General features: G+C 45.4%; 4 protein-coding genes across 8 annotated transcripts; 1 reads left to right on the forward strand and 3 right to left on the reverse strand.

The window, feature by feature from the left end:
- Positions 1-148: 148 nt before the first annotated feature.
- gtf2e1 (general transcription factor IIE, polypeptide 1, alpha) lies at positions 149-8,994 on the reverse strand. Of its 4 annotated transcripts, none has more exons than XM_026144881.1 (6): positions 8,937-8,994; positions 7,413-7,724; positions 7,156-7,313; positions 3,863-4,058; positions 3,455-3,684; positions 149-1,240 (listed from the first exon to the last, which is right to left on the reverse strand). In XM_026144881.1, exons 2-6 carry the CDS (start codon positions 7,700-7,702, stop codon positions 795-797), a joined length of 1,320 nt encoding a protein of 439 aa, XP_026000666.1. In that variant the 5' UTR covers positions 7,703-7,724; positions 8,937-8,994; the 3' UTR covers positions 149-794. The 4 variants fall into 4 exon arrangements, with proteins under 4 accessions (XP_026000666.1, XP_026000665.1, XP_026000663.1 ...); XM_026144880.1 differs by lacking the exon at positions 8,937-8,994 and adding an exon at positions 8,246-8,357; XM_026144878.1 differs by lacking the exon at positions 8,937-8,994 and adding an exon at positions 8,231-8,357.
- On the forward strand, positions 8,409-11,861 carry rabl3 (RAB, member of RAS oncogene family-like 3). Of its 2 annotated transcripts, none has more exons than XM_026144883.1 (8): positions 8,409-8,528; positions 9,148-9,239; positions 9,658-9,787; positions 9,874-9,988; positions 10,083-10,233; positions 10,603-10,674; positions 11,241-11,279; positions 11,371-11,861. In XM_026144883.1, the coding sequence occupies exons 1-8, from the start codon at positions 8,483-8,485 to the stop codon at positions 11,425-11,427; spliced, it is 702 nt and encodes a 233-aa protein (XP_026000668.1). In that variant the 5' UTR covers positions 8,409-8,482; the 3' UTR covers positions 11,428-11,861. The 2 variants fall into 2 exon arrangements, with proteins under 2 accessions (XP_026000668.1, XP_026000667.1); XM_026144882.1 differs by lacking the exon at positions 8,409-8,528 and adding an exon at positions 8,938-9,007.
- On the reverse strand, positions 11,604-13,255 carry LOC113007871 (granzyme B-like). The gene is made up of 5 exons (XM_026144885.1): positions 13,022-13,255; positions 12,742-12,886; positions 12,256-12,403; positions 11,899-12,159; positions 11,604-11,782 (listed from the first exon to the last, which is right to left on the reverse strand). The coding sequence occupies exons 1-5, from the start codon at positions 13,065-13,067 to the stop codon at positions 11,624-11,626; spliced, it is 759 nt and encodes a 252-aa protein (XP_026000670.1). The 5' UTR covers positions 13,068-13,255; the 3' UTR covers positions 11,604-11,623.
- A 5,218-nt stretch (positions 13,256-18,473) lies between these two features.
- On the reverse strand, positions 18,474-21,440 carry LOC113007932 (granzyme B-like). Its single transcript, XM_026144998.1, has 5 exons — positions 19,980-21,440; positions 19,700-19,844; positions 19,378-19,525; positions 18,951-19,205; positions 18,474-18,854 (listed from the first exon to the last, which is right to left on the reverse strand). Exons 1-5 carry the CDS (start codon positions 20,023-20,025, stop codon positions 18,702-18,704), a joined length of 747 nt encoding a protein of 248 aa, XP_026000783.1. The 5' UTR covers positions 20,026-21,440; the 3' UTR covers positions 18,474-18,701.
- Positions 21,441-21,506: the final 66 nt, after the last annotated feature.

Raw genomic sequence — 21,506 nt, forward strand, 5'->3', positions numbered from 1 at the left:
ACGGTCACTGGCTGCAGTAGGCGACACTCACAGGGATCATTCTGAGTATGACATGTGAAACGCTCAGAGCTGGAAGCACTGAGCCTAAAGACGTTGAGAAACACCACAGTGATGACACCGCCCCTGGTGACAGTAGACAGGAACAACATGATGGTCAAAAAGTATGTTTATGGTATAAAGACTCTCCTCCTTCACCACAGTATCTTTTTATTACAGACTGCTCCAAAGAAGCAATGTTTCACTGTTAGCCACATGCTCCGTCTGCCTGAGACCAGTTTTTAAACGTCCCGTCTGTTAACTTGTTTCAGACAAAAAGAAGAAGTAAATCACAGAACGTAAAGCCAGCTGCTTCGTCCTCGCAGGTTCTTCAGTTCTCCATCAGTGTGCAGCTCCAGCACTCACACCTCTACCAGTTCTCCAAGCTCACTGCTGCATGTGCTTGTTTGCAGAAATCTATTTTCCTCGTCCACGAAACTGAGCGCTGAAATTTACTGAGTAAAACACCTGATACATTTAAACGGGACATAAAAGAAACAGGCAACAAGATTCAAACTAAAGACAAAACAGTTGGCACTGTGCAGCTAGGCAGCTCCTTCTGGGGTTGTAGGGCGGAGATTTAAAAATACTTGGGTCAGAATACTACACGGGGGGGCAACACTGTCGGAGTACGTCCTCATTAATGGAACGAAGAACGCTGAAGCAGGCTGAATACTTGAGCAGCATGATTAAACGAGCTGTGTGCACAGACATGCCCACTGACACAGCGGAGTGAACCCACGCTGTGACCGACTGGTTCAGAAGAACATGTCCTGGTACAGGTTCTGGCCCATCTCGATGTAGGCCTCCTTCTCCTGTGCAGACATCTGCTCCACCAGCTCTGGCCTCTGGCTCACCTCTCTGTAGGAGAAGGGCCGGCCTCCCACCATCACTGTGGGCTCATCGCCCACTTCCTCAAATTCATCGTCGTCCTCATCATCCTCCTCTTGGCCCCGATGCTGCGCGGCCGCGGCAGGAGGAGGACCCGGGGGCGAGTCGTCGTCCGACTCGCTGGTGTCGCTGTCTGAGTCACTGGCGTTGGCAGAGGTGAGAGCCCTCGCAGCGGCGCTGGCTCCGCCTGCACCGGCGCCTGCAACGCTCCTCTTCTCGTGGATTAGCAGCGCGCGCATCACTTCCTCGTTTTCATCTACTTGACTGGTGCCAGGACCAGGCGCTCCATCCTGGGCTCCAGGTACGCCACCACCTGTGAAAACCACATTAAGATTAGATCACATTCTCATTTTTAGCTTAACTCACAACTTCAACACAGCTCTGCTCTTCAACCCTGTTATTCTGCATCCGTGTCATGTGGTAAGGTAACCATGGGGTCGAGATTTATCATCACATGATGCAACTTCTAACCAATCCAGGACATCTCACTGGAGCGTAGGCTGGATGACACAGCACCTGCACGGTTTCTTGGCAGACATTCAGTGCTGCCATGTTTCATCACAGCAACGCAAAAAGAAGGCGTGGCCTGGGACAAACAGCTGCAACACATAAACGTGAGATCTCCAAGAACGACCGATAACGACATTAATCCGTTTTAAAAGAAATGTGCTGGCTTCAGAGTGAGTGAGTAAGTTCTTAGAAACAGGTTTCTTTATCGATACCTGTTCCAGGGTAGGTACGTGCTCTGTGATTGGTCTACACAGATGGGAAACTAGATGAACAGAAACATTGGCTGAGGATCAGCGGAGCCTATCAGAGAGGCGGGAAACCACGAGTGGTAATTTCTTCTCCTACTTCCTCCCAACTTGCTGAAATCAGCTCAGACGAGCTAAACTGCAGTTGCTATGCCAACCACCACCTGGCTTAACGTCATCTTGGCGTTTCAACCGGCACAATGCTAAAAGCCTGGCCGTTCCACGGTGGGCAGTTGCCCCCAGGGAAGCCCTCGGAGCTCTCTAACGAATGGTAGCGCACCGTTTCAGTTTCGGCGTGCGAGCTTGAGCCCAGCCTGACTTTATGTAGATGTAGCAGGTGCCACATCCCCGCTGATGTCAAAGCAGGCAGAGCGGATGACGTCAGCCAGTGAGTGTGGGCTGAAAGAGCTGCTCCATCTTTAGAGCCTGCACCCACAGGTGCACAGCCTCCGACACCAGTGTTCAGTTTTCACCAGCTGAAGCTCCGCACGCTTGACTGAAATCATCAGAACAGCCAAGGTGCACATCCCCACCAGCAAGCACAGAAGACGCGCTCGTTCCCTCTCAGCAGCTGAGGACAAAGAAGCTCCACATCTTCTGTTTTTTGATGCATCGTATCAGAATTTGGGTTTTTCTTTACACGTTCAAATGAATAAGTTGTATTTAGGAGCTGGAGTCAGACCCTTTCTTCTTTCAGTAAACCAGATCATGAAACACACGTTTACAGCTCGATGCACGCTCAGGATTTAAGCACAGGGTAAAACCTGCAGGCAGATGAACTATGAAACACTCCGACGGAGACACACCTGTGACAAAAACACAACCCACATGTCTAATTTGTAATTTCCATAAGAATGGATTCTATTATGAGTGATCCTGCCTCAGCCACTCACTAACCAAGCCCTGATTATTCCAATTAGGCAATTATGGCTCAGCGGTACTCTGGCCAGGTCTGATTGCTGCATGCCCTTGGGTAAGGATCCAATGTCATTAGAAGAAAACTTGTTGAAGGGCTGCTCTGACAGATGGAGGTAACCTGGCTGACCTGTAATAACCTGTTCCAGCTACAGACTGAGCACCGACTGAGATGAAAAGCACAAAAACGGCGCTCTCTGCAGTCCATGCAGCATCCAAGCTACCCGCTCCTGAAACACCAAACCCTCTGAGGACGAGAAACATCATTCATGATTAACGATCACATAAACAGCCGCCGAGTCTGGGAGGAAATTCACGCTGAATTAAACTTAAACTAATTCACGGAGTCGGAGATTGCAGTGCTTTAGAGTACGATTACATTCATTCATCTTCAATAACGAGCTGCACATTCTGGAGACGTTTTTCATCCCACTCTGTGAGTCCATTTTCAAATGTTATTGTATTTAGTGAAGACGTTTAAATTGGATCTTTTTAACAAACTCTACACGAGAGACAAAGATGAGAACGGTGTGCTGCAGCTTTTAGATCTCACTCTGGGTCAACACACCTGAATCACACGATTAGTTCATTACCAGGCCTCTGGAGAACTTCACGACATGTTGAGGAGGTCACTCAGCCATTTAAATCAGCTGTGATGGATCTAGGACACATCTAAACCTGCAGGACACCGGCCCTCCAGGCCTGGAACTGGACACCCGCTCTAAACAGTATCTGTTTATGTTTAGTGTGTCTGAATATAATGACTGAGCTACAAATGAAACAACCATCACAGAGATGTCACAGACTCGTTGATCCGCCTCAGCTGAGAGCGGCTGCAGTGACAGCGCTGTACTTACGGTTCTTGAGGACGTCCGGCTCGTTGTAAGCGCCCTGTACGGTGCTCTGAGTCAGCCACACCGGCCTCTCCTTTGGCGCCTTGCTGTCGCCAGCCTGTTTCTGCTGCTCCTCCTGGTCCATGTTGATGACCACGTTCTGGGTGTACAGATCAGCGTACGTCGATCCTTTGTTCGACCAGGCTTCGCGGTGCGGGCCGCTCGCTGCTCCTGATGCTGCAGCACGTTCTCGGCTGCAGGAAAGAGTCAGCGAATAATATTTACAGCTAAGTTAACACGATTAAGTCTGAAAAATGTGCCCAGTTCACTCGTTTCGGTTCCTCCTGTGGCTACAGACAACAGCTCACCACAGCGTAACCGCTAACTGCGGTGAGCTGTTCGGACGAGTGCGATGCTGCGAGGCAGACTGACCTCTGTTTGAGAGCAGGAATCTCAGCAGGCTCAGGCTCCAGCAGCTCATGGGACAAGTTCACGTCCTCGGTTTCACGGAGCAGCACGTAGATGGGCTCGATCTGCTCGTTGAAGCGCGCCACGAGCGTCCTGGCGTCAGGACAGACCGACTCATCCTCTTCTACCTCCGTCTGGCAGAAGGTACAGCGAAATGTACCTGCAGGTGAAAAACAATCATTACAGACCTGCCTACAGGGTGCTGCATGGACCGAACCAGCAGAGAAGTTTAGGCCCCAACTACTTTACATACCAGCTGATATATCACAGGAAGTGAACCTGCTGGTTGCCATTGGTGCCATTTGTGCTCTGATTTTGGTGATTTATAACCAATCGGGGTCAGGCTTGGTCTTCATGGAGGCTGGGCGTGGTTGTGTCGACACAACAGGAATAAGAGCGCTGACAGAGACTCTTGCATTAAACAGGAAACGTCTGCGAGGGAAACTGTATGCTGTGCGCACCACACTTGCTTCCTACCATTAAGAGAAGGGCACGCTTCGACCATCTGCTTCTCTGGCCGATTTCAGCTTCAGTAACGGGAGCCGTGCCAGCAGCAGCGCAGAGCTCACGCCTGCTTTATGTGTATGAGAGACCCCGAAAACTACTATTACAACTAAAGCACCTCCAGATTAATGCAAATGAAGTGAACAGTTACAGCTGAGGCTGCTCAACAACTGAAAGGCAACAGCGTCTCATTAATGTACAAACTGTTGTTTGTGCATTTAAGATTAAAGTGGTAAATACCTCATTAAGATCTTATTTATCCTCGATGTGTGCCAAGCGGCACCAAGCTGAGATTACTGGAAAAAATCATTACAAAGTAAATCACGTAAATATGATTAATACGTTCATAATGGTCTGGCACTGGTCTCTGGCTCAGCACTGAAACATTCTGCTTTTCCTGTACAAAGGTGGAGAACATGTTGGCCGAAGGTGAGGAATGAGCACGTCAGGTGGAGTGAGTGGAAAAAAGATCACGTGTTACAACATTCACGGCGCGCTGTGAAAACAGAGCTGCAGGGCTTCGGCTCTCCTTTGTGGGTCAGAACGAGCTGGAAGACCAGCAGTGTCGTGTCCGATCCTCGTGAGGTTACGCTGAGTGTTGCTGGCCCGACAAAAACAGCCCATCAAACTACCAGCAGAGCTGCAGGTACCCGAGGGCTGAACCCTGACCGAGGCAAAGCAGCAGAGACAGGAAGCGGTGCAGAGGAACCGTGAGGCGTGTCATCACAAACACACTGATGGCTCATTTATCCAGAGTGACGAGACTGCACATCTATTCTGTCCCATTTGTGTCTTTTCTTAGAGCTCGATCATTTAAACACACCCACATTTTAACATAGTGATTCTACAGTGAATCAACCTGACAGCCAACAACATCAACTATTTACAACATTTATCCCAGTAAACCACAAGTACTGGACAGAATTATTCACTGAAAATGAGAAACCATCTTTAATGATTTGTTGACCACTCCTGTGTGAGTCCTAGAAGCCGAGCCGGATGGTTGGCAGTCAGCCCCGACCCTGGCAGGCAGTCAGCGTGGTGTCACAGCTTAAAGCTGCCGCAGTTTATGAATGAAAACAGCTCACAAACAAATACAAACCTTTGCAGAGAGAGCGCAACGTGGACAACGTTTCTAATGCAAATCAGGATTTTTAATGCACATGTTGGCCCTGCGACAGACTGCCGACCTGTCCGGGGTGTACCCCGCCTCTCGCCCTATGACAGCTGGGATAGGCTCCACCCCCCGTGACCCTGACAAGGATAAGCGAACGAGAATGGATGGATTTTAGCAAACACACATACAACCCAGTTCATCAGTTCTGGGGATGTTGCTTCAATTTCTCTAAAACCAAATTCAAAGAGAGGCCATTTTCCCAAAATGCATTGCATCCTGCGTAATACAGTAATGTGCACTGCTCGGAAAGGAAGCACTTTAAAACATCAGATCAGAAATAAAATCCTGCTGGATATCTGCACCGAGCTCCAACAGCAAAGTGAGAGTGGCTCCAGTGTGACTGCAGGGAGACAGCAAATGTTCGGGTAAGGGCGCGTACTGACATCATCATGGCCGCTGTAAGTCATTGATTACCAACTATTTAAATCTGACGTAAAAGTGAAGATTCTGGGTTTTTAAAGTGCACAAACTGTTTCATGGTCACCTACGTTTGGTCTGTGTCATTCAGAGCTCATCATTATGCAGCATATGCAAGTATGTGTGAGGCTTATGACTCATCCTTATTCAAATAACAGACATTTAAAGTGAACTTTAACATGGCAGAATGTTAGCGTACGACTTGGAGCTTATACAAAGCCACGTACACGTCATTAGCTTCAATGGCAGTCTTTTCATGTCCACGTAGCGCTGCTAACAAAGTGCACTCACACAAAGCTTTAGAAGTAACTCTGCATTAAATGGACAATGAACAAAAATTCATGCTTCTATCTCTATAACGTACACGATCCTCTGTTCACACTATAGTTTCATTAGGAGGAATTGTCATTAAATGTATCCTGCTATGTGCTGTTACTGCCATCTAGAGGTGAACTGAGGAGCACACAACATAATGGAAGTGCAAACAAAAAACAACACATCAGATCACAAAGTGATCCTTGTATCAATGAAATACCGAAGTCTTCATTTAACTTTGACAAACTCATTTCTGTACATCCACTGTGAATCACTGCCAGTCGTGAGCGCCTGCCTCGCTTTCCCCACATATTATATCTCCAAACATTTTCCAGATAAACTGAGAGCCAGATTTACCAGGTTAGGATAATCACAGAGGGGCAAACACGTCCACAGAGGGAGAAAGTTCTGCATCTATTGATTTTTAAAAAAAAAGATGAAGAGTGTCGTCCTCCCTCCTGCTGACACTGCACGTCGAGTTCAGTTACTTTATGCTTGGTTTTAAAAACAAACTACTGAGGAGCAGAAATATGTGGGGCCTTGCTCCAAACCAAAGGGTTTAAGACTCAGTGAAGATCTACAGGAAAGAGCCAAAGCTGAGGCACCACGCTCACCGTTTTGAGCCGTCCACCTGCACCAAATACTCAGAAAACGACAAGTTTCTCTGTGCACGCAGCATGCTATTTAAATATATATGAACTCTCCCCACCCGCGGTAAAGAAGCTTCTAATTAATTATTCATCCCATAAAAGCTGGACTAAAGTCCCGTCAAACTGCCAGAATGCTTTCAAAAATCCAAGCGTGTTGAATATTACAGTATAGCAGCACTGGTCTGCACCTTTACCTGTCATAGGGTCGAAGAGTTGGTTGGCCTCGAGGTCGGTGAAGGTGGAGAAGCAGCAGGGACACCGGAAGGAAGCGCGGTTGGTGGAGTCTCGCTCATCTGTCTCAATGCGTCGTCGCATGTGATCCAGTTTATACTTGACCACATTGACCAGTACCCTAAAAAGATGTAAGACAGAAATAAGACTACTGAGTCTAAAGTGTCCAACACACACACACACACACACACACACACACACACACAGCAGAGATTTAAACCTGTAATTAATGAAGTAGTAGTTGTGTCTCGTTGTCTTGCCATCGGGCGCCGTCTCCACCCTCATGCGGCACTTCACAAACTTGTCTGCTTTTAGGGTATTGAGTACTGAGCGCAGCTGCTTGCGGTCATACTTGAGCAGCTCCAGCATGTCCTCCTCACGCACACATGGGTTACGGATCAGCACATCCAGCGCCAAAGCATGCTCCAGGCCATAAAAACCCCTCACGACCTGCTTGGCCAGCCGCTTCAGAGCTGCGGGGACCTCGGTCAGTACCGCTGGTTCAATCATCTTTGGGTCTGGAGAGAAAGAGCTGCAGGGCAGAGTGCGACAGCGGGGAGAACATCAGGAAGGCAGGGATGAGGAGCAGGGCCAGAAGAGTTATCCAAGTATAAAACTTTAAATTTAAGAGGGAAGTGTAAGGTATACTAGAGCACATTAACCCAGTAGGAGAAAAATCCCGGCCGCGTTATCGATGTCAAATCATCAATCACAGCTAGCGTAGCTTAGCTTAGATCCAAACAAAGACTAAAACATAATGCATCCGGTTTGCCGGTGTTATTGTACATTTTAATGTAATACACCACAATAGAAAGACGGCGTGTTAATAGTTTACCGGTCATCTTATTATTTCACACTTTATCTTTAATAAAAGCTCGATAAAGTTACTTTTATTTAAATTAAGCGCTAACACTGAGTTGGCCTGCAGAAACCCGGCAGGCGTTAACGCGACCCTTACCGGTTATTGTTTATGTGCCAACAGTCATCTCAGAGTCACACACACTGACGTTAACTCACAAAAACACCGCTAAAACTCACTGAACACAAACGCACGTCACGGTCCTTTAGCTGCTGGGTTAGCCAACATGCTTCACTTCTTATTTTGAGACGACGACCCCGGAAATGAAAAATAAACCCGGGCCAACTGAAATGTTGGCCCGGCTGCACTAAACTGCACCCATAGAAGCGAAGAAGCTTGAGTGACGGGCATGTTGGCGAATAGCATGGCTTTGTTTTCATGGGGCGTGGTTTTAAGAACACTGTTTACTTCCTGATCGCGTCTATCAAAAAATGGCCTCTCTTGACAGGGTAAAAGTGTTGGTTTTGGGAGATTCCGGTGAGTTATGAACTATTTTCACAAGCAAAACCTTTACTACTGTCTGCTGTTATTTATAAGGACACTTGCTTATTCTGAACGGAACTCGCTCACTTATAAAACTCTTAATCTTTAAGTAGGAGACCGACGCTGTGGTCAGTTTGCTGCTGTGGCAGTTAAAGCTACGGATAAACATCACGTAACACACCTGTCATGTCTAAGCTCACGGGTAATTTTCACAATAAAGGTACATCGGCGAGCGACGCTGAATTTTAATACCCGTCATTTTTACATCGGTCACTTTGCGGCAGGTGGATGTAAGTAGAGTGTTTGGGTGTGAAACGATTCCACATCAAGAGTTTAAATTCCACAGAAACACGTTTTGCCGAATCAGAGAGCCACACCCTACAGATCATTACGGATACTCACTGATGTTGTTCCGGAGATGTGCTCTGCTGGAAGCCGAGTCTGTCGTAAACTGACTCGATGTTTCGGTGGAGGTCAGTCTTCCAGTCAGCAGCAGCTGTAGAGTCTATTCATAATTTAAATCCATTAATATCGATCAGCTACACAAAAATGTTTAACCTGCTGTGCTTTGCATCAGCTCCTTTTATCCAGTATCATTTTGTGCTCTTTGCAGGGGTTGGCAAGTCTTCCTTGGTCCATCTGCTATGTCAGAATCAAGTTTTGGGAAATCCATCGTGGACTGTTGGCTGCTCTGTAGATGTGCGGGTAAGCAGGTCCAGCATCTTCTACTTTACAAAGCCCTGCTGGCCTTTTATTTTAAACTCGTATAAAACACGACAGAACACACTAACGAGAGGGAGACAGGTGTAACGGTGAACCTGAAAGGAACAGGTGCACAGGTTTAAATACCAGGGTGTCAGGGGTGATCTGTGACAGAAGGATAGCAGCAAGAGTGAGAGGGCAGGTAATGAGGCCTGCTATGATGTATAGTTTGGTGACTGACAAAAAGATAGGAGGTAGAGCTGAAGGTGTTCAGGTGTTCGGTGGGAGTGACCGGGATGGACAGGTTTAGAAATGAGTCCATCAGAGGGACGAGGCTGGGATGGTTTAGGCATGTGCAGAGAGGTAAGAGTGAGATGGCGCCCGATGAGCTATTGATGTCGAAATAATTATTCTACTCCAGGTTCAAGACTATAAGGAGGGAACCCCAGAGGAGAAAACCTTCTACATTGAACTCTGGGATGTTGGAGGATCCGTTGGCAACGCCAGCAGCGTCAAAAGCACGAGAGCAGTCTTCTACAACTCGGTTAATGGTAAACACTTACAGACAGATCTGAAAGCATTGATTTCATCAGTGACGTGTTATTGAGACATGCTCTTCATGTTTGGGTTCTTTTAGGAATTATATTGGTCCACGATCTGACCAATAAGAAGTCCTCTCAGAATCTGTACCGTTGGTCACTGGAAGCTTTGAATAAGGATTCCTCTCCAACTGGAGTCATCATTTCAAACGGGTGAGCAGATCTGTGTGTTCGACATCGCCCGTCTTCATTCAGAATAATAAACAGAAAACATGGCTAATGTGGAAGCTTCGATATTTGACTGCAGCGACTATGACAGAGAGCAGTTTGCAGAGAATCCGGTGCCTTTGCTGTTGATCGGGACCAAGTTTGACCAAATTCCAGAAAACAAGCGCAGTGAAGTCCTCACTCGGACGGCTTTCTTGTCCGAAGACTTCAATGCAGAAGAAATCAATCTTGTAAGTCGCCTCACTCTGCTCTACGAGCTCTCAGCTTCAGCTCCTTTAAACCAATGAATCCGTTTCATTCATTGTTTATCTCTCACATAAAGCACAACTCATGTTTAGCACTCATAAAAAAGGAAACTAGACTAATGATGAAAATAAAGCGGCGATTCACACACTCACACACCACCTACGTTTTTCAGTCAAAAACAAATCCTAGTTCGCAACAATAAAAACAACACATGTATCATAAACATCACAGCATCAGTAAGCTCCTCTCTGTCCTGTGTCTGGTCCTCCAGCCTAAAATAAAACATGTGGAAGCTGCTGTGGTCAGTTTCACTGCGGGAGCTGAACGCTTTTGGTGTTGTGTTGTTTTCCCAGGACTGCACCAACCCCAGATACCTGGCTGCAGGCACCTCAAACGCTGTGAAACTCAGCAGGTTCTTTGACAAGGTGAGAGCTGTGAGCTGCGTCACTGCGGTCTGCCAGGCAGGCCGTGACTCAGGCTGCGTCCACACTAGCCCAGATTGATTAGGGTTAGGGGGGAATGTTTTCAGATGAAAACGCCGTTCCGGCTCTTCGAAACGTCGCGGCAAAATGTGGAGGAAAAGCAGCGAGTGTTTTAAATGGACTCACAATGAGGTGGAGTTGTTGCTGCGAGTAACACAAAAGTACAAAGTGGCAACAGTGAGTGAGAATTAAAGAATTCTTTGTTGCTATCTTTGTTTAATTAGTCACATGACTGCATCACATGACTAACATGCGTCATCATTTTAGAAAGTCTCTGTTTTCAAATGTGTGCGTCTCAGTGTGGACGGGAGGCCAAAACGGAGAGACGAGGTTGCGTTTTCAAACAAAAATGCATTAGTGTGGACGCAGCATCACACGCGTGTGTGCACCTCCGTCTTTGTGCTGCGGTATTTTCAATCATAGACCTGGAGGATAAATGTCTCACATTAATGGGAGTCCTTTCTCTTGACGTGTACGTGTGTTCTGACTCGTATTAAACCTTTCAACAGGTAATAGAGAAAAGATATTTCACCAGAGATCCCAGTCAGGTCAGTTTGTTTTCTCTTTTTTCTGTCCAGTCAGAGTCGTAGCAGTTTTGGTAAAAGGTTGAAGGTGACCTGTTTCCCACTTTCTCTGCAGATGACTGGCTTCACAGACAGAAAACGGTTCAACTTCAAAAGTTTGCACTATGACTGAGACCTGTGATCAGACCCCGCCCACTCAGACACGCGCTGGAAGTGAATCTAGAAAAGTTTATAAAAGCTGGAAATGACATGTGAAGAAGGTGCTGAGGACAGAATGAAGAGGCACGCTTTGAGCTTTTTATTACACCATCATGAATGAGACCACACGTTTTTAGAACATATGCTTTACTGCTCCTCTGACTCGTGCATCATTCCTGCTCCTCCATTGTTTGCTTGATCCACGGGATGAAGGAGCTGACTTTAGTATAGACATGCGGGTACTGTGGATTATTGCAGTCCTCTGCCAAGGTGAAGGCTGTTATACCCTGAGGCTTTGTGTTGCAGATAAGTGGCCCACCGGAGTCTCCCTACAAAGAAAGACTTGATTGAGCGATCTGTGTAAAGGTTGCACATTTTACATGAATAAAAGACTAAACCTGTATTTGAGTTATTAGCTGCTGGGCTGCTTTTGTTATTTCGTTACCTGGCAAACACCTCCGTCCCGTCTGGTAAACTTGGTGCATATCATGTGACCAGAGTTAAAGTGTTTTTGCCAAATGTGTTTGCACTCAGTGCTGAACTGCATCTTCTCTGTGGCTTCTTTTAGGACATTTGAACGAGATCCATTAGCTCTGGTTAGTCCCCAGCCGGCCACAGCACATTTAATGTTGGCGGGTGTTTCCCCGTTCTTCTTAGGCAGTCCTATGGTCCTCACGTACTTATTCAGCGTGGCGTTCTTCTTCAACTGTCAAAGAGAATCAGTGAAAGTTGCTCCTGCATCAGTTCAACACATGAACCCAGTGCACAGGGAATCAGGTCACTTTAAACTTTTTCACTTTACCTTCAGTAACATGATGTCATTGTTTAAGTTCCCAGTGAACCCTGGATGAGCGAAATACTCGTCCACTTCGATGCGTTGCTGAGTTCTCTCTTTCTTGGTGATGTCGTGTGCTCCGAGCACCACGGTGCAAGAACCCCAGGTCTCATTTCTGAACAAGAAACACAAAGTTCAAAGAAGCGTCTGCAGTCGCACTGATACTACGGATGGTGTGAATCATAATATCGACACAAATGAAGGTCCATGCAGTCTTCTCAGTGTGTTGCAGCGCTCCACCGTTAGAAAAATGACTCCCAGGAAAACTGTGGTGGCCCATCACTCCACACAAACACCTTCCACTCATTTATATGTAACTTGATGGTGTGTCCTCAGTATCACAGTTCAGCTGTGATACAGTTTTATCACAGTGACTGCTGATAGAACAGCAGCAGCTAAAATAACATCCTTTTTTAAAAACAGTTATATATATACACCATATAAAAAGCGTACTTGCAGTGAGCTGCAGTCAGAACAAAGTCCCTCTGAATAAGGATCCCTCCACATGAATGTACTCCCCGATACTGGACTGACACCATGTACGGTCTGGAGTGGGGCTTTGCCTCCCTGCCACCGACTATGCCGCTCTCAGCAGCCCCTTACAGGAGAGCAAAGGTCAAATCAAAACAGCGACCACAGAAAATTCTTCATTTTGGCCTTTAAAGAAGTGGGAAACTGTATTTCAGCGCAGGTCTAAAATATCCTGTCATTGAAACTCTGCCAGTCTTCTTACCTGTGAGGGAGATTTGCAGAAAGACGTAAAGGATGCAGCAGATCATGGTGGGACAGACGCTGCAGGCTTGCAGTGACCCCCCCACTCCACACGTCTCTTTTTATAACACGCCTCCCACAACAGAAACTTTGTGGTCAGAAGTTTCTGCACGGATATCACACCTTTGTCTGCACCGCTGCATGTAACAGGTGGTGGTGCATCACACACCTCCAATCATTTACCAGCAGAACATTATTTCTGTTTTCAGGATGAATTAGAGTCTGGATCATTCATTTATTATTATTATTAATTCATATTTTCAATTATGTATATAAATATATCTAAACACGATTCAATAAAAGGACGAAATGTTACGATGCAGTGCTTCATATACAGAAGGTCTTGAGGGATTGCTGCTATGAGGAAACTTTACCAGCGGGACATCGTTGTGTGCCTCAACTTCACAGGCTGTTTCGGTCTTTTATCACAAGCTGTTCTGCCATTTTTTAGTTTCTCTTTACCTTCCTTGGTTGGGTTTAGAGATTAGGAATCTAGTCTGGATTGTCATATTAAAATTTTAGGACACATCGTCAGTAGTGGACGTTGGATTCCTCGGGTGTTTTGGCCATTATCACTAGACACTCACCCAAGGAGGCCCTGTTACTGGTTTATGTTATAATGTTATTTCTCTTCTTCTTTCTGCTGTTTAGTTTTCTACAGTTTATTTTATCAATTCACCACAAAAGTTCTACTTATCTCTTTCATATTTAAAGAGCCTCACTTCTTCAAAGGGATAGAAAAGGTGATAGCAAGAAGTAAGACAAAAGAGACAAGATAGGAGCGAGGAGAGCCGGAAGGGGGGCGCCTGATCTGGCATCCCACACCTCCCGCCGGATCCTGCTGTACGCTCTGCCTCCCAGAAAAAGGGAGGAGCAGAGGGGAGAAGAGTGAAAATTCTAGTGTTGGGCTTTCTATGATTCTGAAGCCCCCTGTTGAGGCAGGCCCACCACGGGTTGATCAATCCTGGGCGTGTCTCGCGGTTAGCTGACTGCCTTAGCTGCACGAGTGATGTCAGCCCTTTTTAACAAAAGACAAATGCTGATGGATACTGACGCTCCTCTTGGTTGGTGAAAGGTTGAGCAATGATGGATTTTCTTTTGCTCTCAACTTTCTCGGCTACACACCTGAGGACCTGGTTGTGTCTCCATGTGGATCTGCCCTGAGTACGGCTGGTCCTACAACCATCCAACATGTGCTTGAGTGGCTGGTGTCCCGATTCTTTCTTGATGTGCTGAGAAAGAACAACCAAAACTCAGAGCAGGTCCAGTCAACAACAATGATTTATTAAGCACATGCATGGGGGGATGTACACAAGACCACCTTCTGTGTCGATCTCCATAGAGGAAGCACACAGGCTCCACTATTTTAAGGGCTGAAGGGCTAAACCTGCCCTGTCTGCATAAGCAAAGTTTATTATCCTGCAACAGTGACAGTTAAGTTCAACCCCTTCTAAGGCACTCATGTTTGCACTTCACTTACAGTCTCAATGCTCTTTCACCCCCAATCTGTTTCCTCTTATTCTCTTTTAGCAGAGTAAAAATAGGCAACGTTCTCTGCAGGTCTGCACAGTTTCAGTCTGGCTAAGCATTGCAATAACCTCTGATACAGTTTATCACGGAAAAACAAAATCCACAGCCAATAAGCACTAGAGAATGTGTTTTCTTACATCTTACTCTGACTGTCACTGGGTAGGCGTGTGCACTGTTACAAGCAAAACACTTCTGGTAATACCCTATAATCCTGCACATTTCATTAGCAGCTGGATTAATATAGCCTTTGCTAAAATATTACTTCATGATATATTCTCCACCTTCGAAGAAAGTCACAATACAGCTGACGCCGCTACTCCCCTGCCAGCTCGGCCGATCTCACCTCCAACAACGGCATCATGGGTGCGGGGCCTTCCAGTCCCGCGTCCATGGCCCTTGCTATCACCCTCTCGGTCAGCCGTCTGATACAGGGAAGGCAGCAACAGCTGCACGTGACCAGGATAACTATAAAGACTGTACACAGGGGGCAGGATGGGTCCTTTCCAAACCACAGCTGCAGATTTATTGGGGAAGGCAGCACATCGTATGTCGCTTGGATGAAACGTAGTCTATTAGACCCATTCCCCAGATTTCACTCCATGAGAGTTTCCTCTTTCCCACACTCTCCCAGTTCATCCAGCGACTCTGCTTGGCCAGCGCTACGGCTCTGGCATGTCTGGCTGTTTCCTCCTGCCGACGCACCTCCTCCACCACCATTTTTCAACCTTCGGTTACAGATGCCTGTTGCCACCGAGGTGTTACTGCTCCAAGACCAAATCCTCCTCTGCCCTGCTGGACGTGACCCACCACGTCACGACGGTGAAGAGCAGATTTGGCCTGTAGCACAGATGTGGCCGGGGTCTCGGGAGGCCGTAAGTGACATCTCAAGCCTCACTTTTGCACATTTAATGTCCTCCACCAGACTAGTGATAGGCAATGACAGTATAGAGTCCAACACTGCTGAGGCATTTGGGAAGTCCGAGCCACGTGCTCGCGTAGGAGCTCACCAGCCTCTCCAGTCGATTGGCATGACTGAGTGAGACCTGATACGTCGTCAGTGGCCGCAGTAGTCTGGGAGTGCAGTGTTTTAATCTGGCCGTTAGCCTTGTTCTGCCGTGGTTGTTCAAGTTGCCAGGTATCATATATTCATATTTTCAATTATATATAAACACAATATATTTTATACTGTCTGTGGTTTTATGAGACCCTGAACATTGGTCCTGAGGGTTTGTCTCATCGGCTGCCTGTTGACTGCATGTGCTTTAAAGTAAGCCGTCTGGGTTGGTGGTAAATACCCGAATGGAAAGTGTGTGTCAAGGCCAAATTAACCACAGTGCACACAAAGGTGATCACACCTCTCACTGTGAACCTTACACACATTTGTGCCACTCTATTCTCTCCGGAGCTCGCTTGTTGTTTCTAAAGAAAAATGTCAGTGATGTGAGATGGACATGAATATACAGAACATAATGAGCAGGAGATCTATCTATCTATCTATCTATCTATCTATCTATCTATCTATCTATCTATCTATCTATCTATCTATCTATCTATCTATCTATCTATCTATCTATCTATCTATCTATCTATCTATCTATCTATCTATCTATGTGTGTGTGTTTAATATATATACATAATAGTCATTTCTTCAGTAAACTATATTGTTTTCAATAATTTAGCTTTAAATTACTTGAAAATTATATATTTCCACAGAAAAGCCATAAAATTGTGATGAGTATTTGTGGTTTCTGTGGAATTGGAGGCGTTTTCTGCAAACAGTTATTAGTTTGATTCTAAGGAAAAGTTCAGTGATGTGTGGGTGGACATGCATGCTCCAGGAACATGACACCCACAGACAGACAGAGCCTTTACCCATCAGTGGGAGGAAGATGATGAGCACTTTCAGCAGCGACACTGCTCCTTTTCCTCTGGGCGGTGTCAGTGTGGCGCCATCCACAGGTCAAACCTCAACACTGCACCTGATCCAAATGCACAAGTTTTGCTGGGGTCAGTGTCACTGCTGGTACCTGGACCCTACAGAGGGTGGTCCGACTGCTCCAAGATGTCACATCAACACGTGCCATTCCCAGGTTTACGGCGTCTCTCAGCACAATCTCAGGATCAAGGAGGAGGTTCCAGAGCCCAGCAAAACGACCTGCAGCAGACGACTGGTGTGAATGTCTCCGAACAATCAGAAACAGACTTTGTGGTCACAAATTTTGAAGCCATCCTGATAATCTTATCCCACCAACGATGTGGTGATCCAACTTTTTTCAGTGTATTTAAAAAGATCCTCTGGAAAAGATTAGAATTCTTGTAAATGAGTTCAATACACAAAAGCACATGAACAGCAGAAACATACATTTACAGATAAATAATAGCAGAAAAGCAAAGTGAAGCGAGCCCCAGTCAATTGTCAATTTTGCACTTTGTTCTGATTAAATCTCCGTCCCTGGTGTTACATAACCTTCTGGCACATCCATCACTCTCCGAGCACTGTTCCCAACATCAATCATTTATTTGGGTCTTTTTTGACAGTTTTAAGACCAGAACTCTGGAAAACGATCAAACATACAGCAAAGAGAAAACAATTAATCTTCCTTACAGCTAAGTCGGGTTCGTTGCCAGGGGTGGGCTGCTATACCCGTTAAAAAAGGGTTTTTTCACAATTTTGGCAACTGCAGATGGGAAACAAGTGTCCCAGGTGCACTCTCAGGCAAAGTGTGTTTACTTTATGGGGTAGAGATGGATGCTTCACCACCTGCTGGCAGCAGAGAGGCTCCCAGCTGCAGCCCAGCCCATACTTGTGAATAATATTTGATCAAAAGATGTGGGTCTTGTGATTTTAAACATGCAGGTTAAAGGCTTATCAGTGTGGTTCCATTTATATAAACACTCCAGTGCAGATGTACAGAGAGAGGATACGAGTATATATGATCACATAGTGTATATGTGAGTATATGTCTGGTGCACACAGGTATATATGTCATAAACATCCACAACAACTTCCTGAGGGCCCGGCGTCCTCTAATAGGCCCTTTGTCTGTCTCCTGTCTCCAGGATTCTGGATTTAGTGTTGGAAAACCTGAAGACAGTCCTCCCTGGAATCACAGTGTCCCTCAGTTTGTTAGTCCACCTTCTTCCATCCATCCCTCGTCATCACATCTTTGTTTTTGGTTAGGGTTTGTGTTTTTAAAAATCTATTTTCCATTTTGTTTGTGTCACAGTTTTGTTTTCATTCAGTTTAGTGTCGGTGTGTCCCGGCCTGGAAGGCCTTACCTTCTTTCATTTATCCAACCACACTGTTAGTTTCTCATGTGTGTGTTATTGTCTGCTTGCTTTCACATGTTTCCCAGTTTTGAATTGTTCCGTATCCGAGGTGTGATCCCAGGTTCTCCTGTTCTTTTCCTCTGACCTTGTTCAGCACTGACAAACTCAAAGGCTTTAACACGTTTAATGGTCGGCTGGTAAAAACTACCCGAAAAAGAAAAATCTGCAAAATCTGAACAAAACTGAAAATGTGGATGAAAAATGTATAAAGAAGAAAATAAAATTTAAAAAACAACATGTTAAAAATCAATTAATTTAAGAACAAAAAAGAAAAATATGAACACTTTTAATGGTTCTTTGATATTCTGTGCGAAGATCAATGATGCCATTGATTCAGCCCCACAGGGCCCACCCCACAGGGCTCAGCCAGCCTCAGAACCAAGCCCGGCCGTGCACACACACACATAAACGACACAAAGACGCACATGCACGCTCGCCCATCTGAAGTGTGGTGAGCAGAGCAAAGGGAAAAAGAGTCGTGACAAGAGTCTCTGAAATGTTGAACTTATTTTATTTTAAAAAACAATTTAAAAAAGAGATTCTGGGAGGCCAAAAATGTTTCAAGCTTTATTATTTAGTCGTTAACAAGAGAACCGAGTTTAATTCACCTCAGTTCAGCTGTGACAAAACTACAGTTAAAGCAAATGATTGGTTTGTTTTACCAACACAACATTGGTTTAGTTTCACTTCTCTCGGTCATTCAGGACACTTCTTCTTTTTTATTCAAACATACAGACGTTTCACATTAACCATGTTGAAACTAATGCCTGAAAAAAAATCCTTTATTTTTTCATTGTTTCCTTGATCCAGGGGATGAAGAAACGGACTTTAGTGAACACGTGGGGGTAGCTGAGATCAGTGCAGTCCTCTGGTGAGGTGTAAGCTGTTACACCTTGAAGCTTATTCTTGCAGATGAGTGGTCCACCAGAGTCTCCCTACAAAACAGGCAACAGAAAAACTTCCCTCAGTCAGTAGCAGTTATTATTCATCACTAAACGTTCAGTAGTTAGTCTGCTTCACATGTGACATACCCGGCAGATGCCTCCACTCTTTTTGGTAAAGTTGGTGCAAATCATGTGATCAGAATTAAAATATTGCTGCCAAATGTTTTCACAGTTAGACGTGGCCTCTATGTTCTCTGTGGCTTCCTTTAACACATTTGAGGGACAGTCATGAGCTGTAGTCCATCCCCAGCCTGCCACAGCACATTTCATGTTAGCTGATGTTTTTCCTTCAGGCAGGCCGATGGTCTTCACGTTCTTACTGAGTTTGGCTTTCTTTTTCAACTGTGGACACAGTGTGTTTGAGAGAGCAGTTACTTCCTGATTTTAGGTTAAAATAATATCTCCTACCTCACTGCATAATGCAGCGTGACAGATATACTGCCAACAGTGCTTCACAGTGAGGTTAGCCCAAATATTCATTTTATTATGAAGCTTTAAACACTCTTAGTTTTACCTTCAGTAACATGATGTCATATTCGTATTGTCCAGTGAACCCTGGATGAGCGAAATACTCGTCCACTTCGATGCGTTGCTGAGTTCTCTCTTTCTTGGTGATGTCGTGTGCTCCGAGCACCACGGTGCAAGAACCCCAGGTCTCATTTCTGAACAAGAAACACAAAGTTCAAAGAAGCGTCTGCAGTCGCACTGATACTACGGATGGTGTGAATCATAATATCGACACAAATGAAGGTTCATGCAGTCTTCTCAGTGTGTTGCAGCGCTCCAACACCGTTAGACAAAAACAGTTATATATATACACCATATAAAAAGCGTACTTGCAGTGAGCTGCAGTCAGAACAAAGTCCCTCTGAATAAGGATCCCTCCACATGAATGTACTCCCCGATACTGGACTGACACCATGTACGGTCTGGAGTGGGGCTTTGCCTCCCTGCCACCGACTATGCCGCTCTCAGCAGCCCCTTACAGGAGAGCAAAGGTCAAATCAAAACAGCGACCACAGAAAATTCTTCATTTTGGCCTTTAAAGAAGTGGGAAACTGTATTTCAGCGCAGGTCTAAAATATCCTGTCATTGAAACTCTGCCAGTCTTCTTACCTGTGAGGGAGATTTGCAGAAAGACGTAAAGGATGCAGCAGATCATGGTGGGACAGACGCTGCAGGCTTGCAGTGACCCCCCCACTCCACACGTCTCTTTTTATAACACGCCTCCCACAACAGAAACTTTGTGGTCAGAAGTTTCTGCACGGATATCACACCTTTGTCTGCACCGCTGCATGTAACAGGTGGTGGTGCATCACACACCTCCAATCATTTACCAGCAGAACATTATTTCTGTTTTCAGGATGATACAAAGAGCCTGGAAGAAACTGCTGTTGTGATTTGTTACTATGTAAATATGACTGAACTGAATGAAATGCTACCTGATGCTCCCTGACACACACATTTTCTACTCTTGTGCTACTTGGGTGGTGCTAAATAACTGGATGGAAATGTGTATGTAGGTCATGTTAACCACAGTGCACACAAAGGTGATCACACCTCTCACCATGAGCCTTACACACTCCAAAGCTTGCTCAAATAAAATGTTACAGTTCTGAGAAGCTAGTGTATACTTTAAAGTTTTTAAATGAAACAACTTACTGAAGAATTTTACTGAGCTTGGTGACCTAAGAGGTGATTGCTTGATGTCTTTGCAGGTCTATTTCCTATTTTCTTTCCAGGCTTGTTTAACATGTAAGTGATCAATCATTTGACCTCATGTTTGTGCAACTTTGGCTGCATTTTAACTTTTTCTCCTCGGTGCAACGAGGACCAAGATGAGCGCTGGAAAAGTAATAGTGATCAGCAAACCTGATTGGTCAGGATATATTCAAACTGGAGTGTTTGCTCGACGTTAGTGAGTGAGACTGGGCGGTTGCTGGTAGAGGTGTGAGGTGTGTCTGCATGTTGAGTTTATGGTGTTTCTGATGTCTTTGTGTTGTAATGGTTTAGTTTTTTGTACGTAGTTTTTAGTTTAGTTGTGTTTTTTCCTTCTAAGTTACTCCCAGCCCAGGTTTCCTGTCCTGTGTCGCATCCTTGCGTCTCGTCTCTCTTTCCTGTTTACACTGCCCCTCCTCGTGTATTGTGCTGTCATATATGATCCCTTCCACCCTCCCTATTCACCTTTATGTCCTTATATTGTCTCAGTTTTCCTCTGTCCTCACTCAGGCGTCGTGTTTGTGCTTCCCTGTGTTCTGTGTGTTCCTATTATGATGTTTTGTGAAGCTTTTATTGAAAAATGGTTCATTACTCAAAGCTTTCCAACACAGTCCTCTCTGCTGACCTCTGCTGGACAAAAATATGAAGAGCAGTTTGAATCTACAGCTTATAATGAGCTGCTTTGTCATGATTGGCTGCTCTGCAGAGCTTCTGGCTGATGTGACGCTTTGATCTGTTGTTTTGGGTGAAAGCATGACGTTCTGTCTGTTTTGATATAAATAATCTAGATCCGTGCAGAAACTTCTGACCACCTCGTTTAAACATGTCCCGTGGTCTGGTCTCCTTTTGCGTTTGACTTCTTGATGTTTTTTATTAATAAAATAAAAAACATACTATATATAACAATTAGGGGTGCAACGATAT

The sequence above is a fragment of the Astatotilapia calliptera genome, chromosome 16, assembly GCF_900246225.1.
Source record: "Astatotilapia calliptera chromosome 16, fAstCal1.2, whole genome shotgun sequence".
Lineage (NCBI taxonomy): Eukaryota > Metazoa > Chordata > Actinopteri > Cichliformes > Cichlidae > Astatotilapia > Astatotilapia calliptera.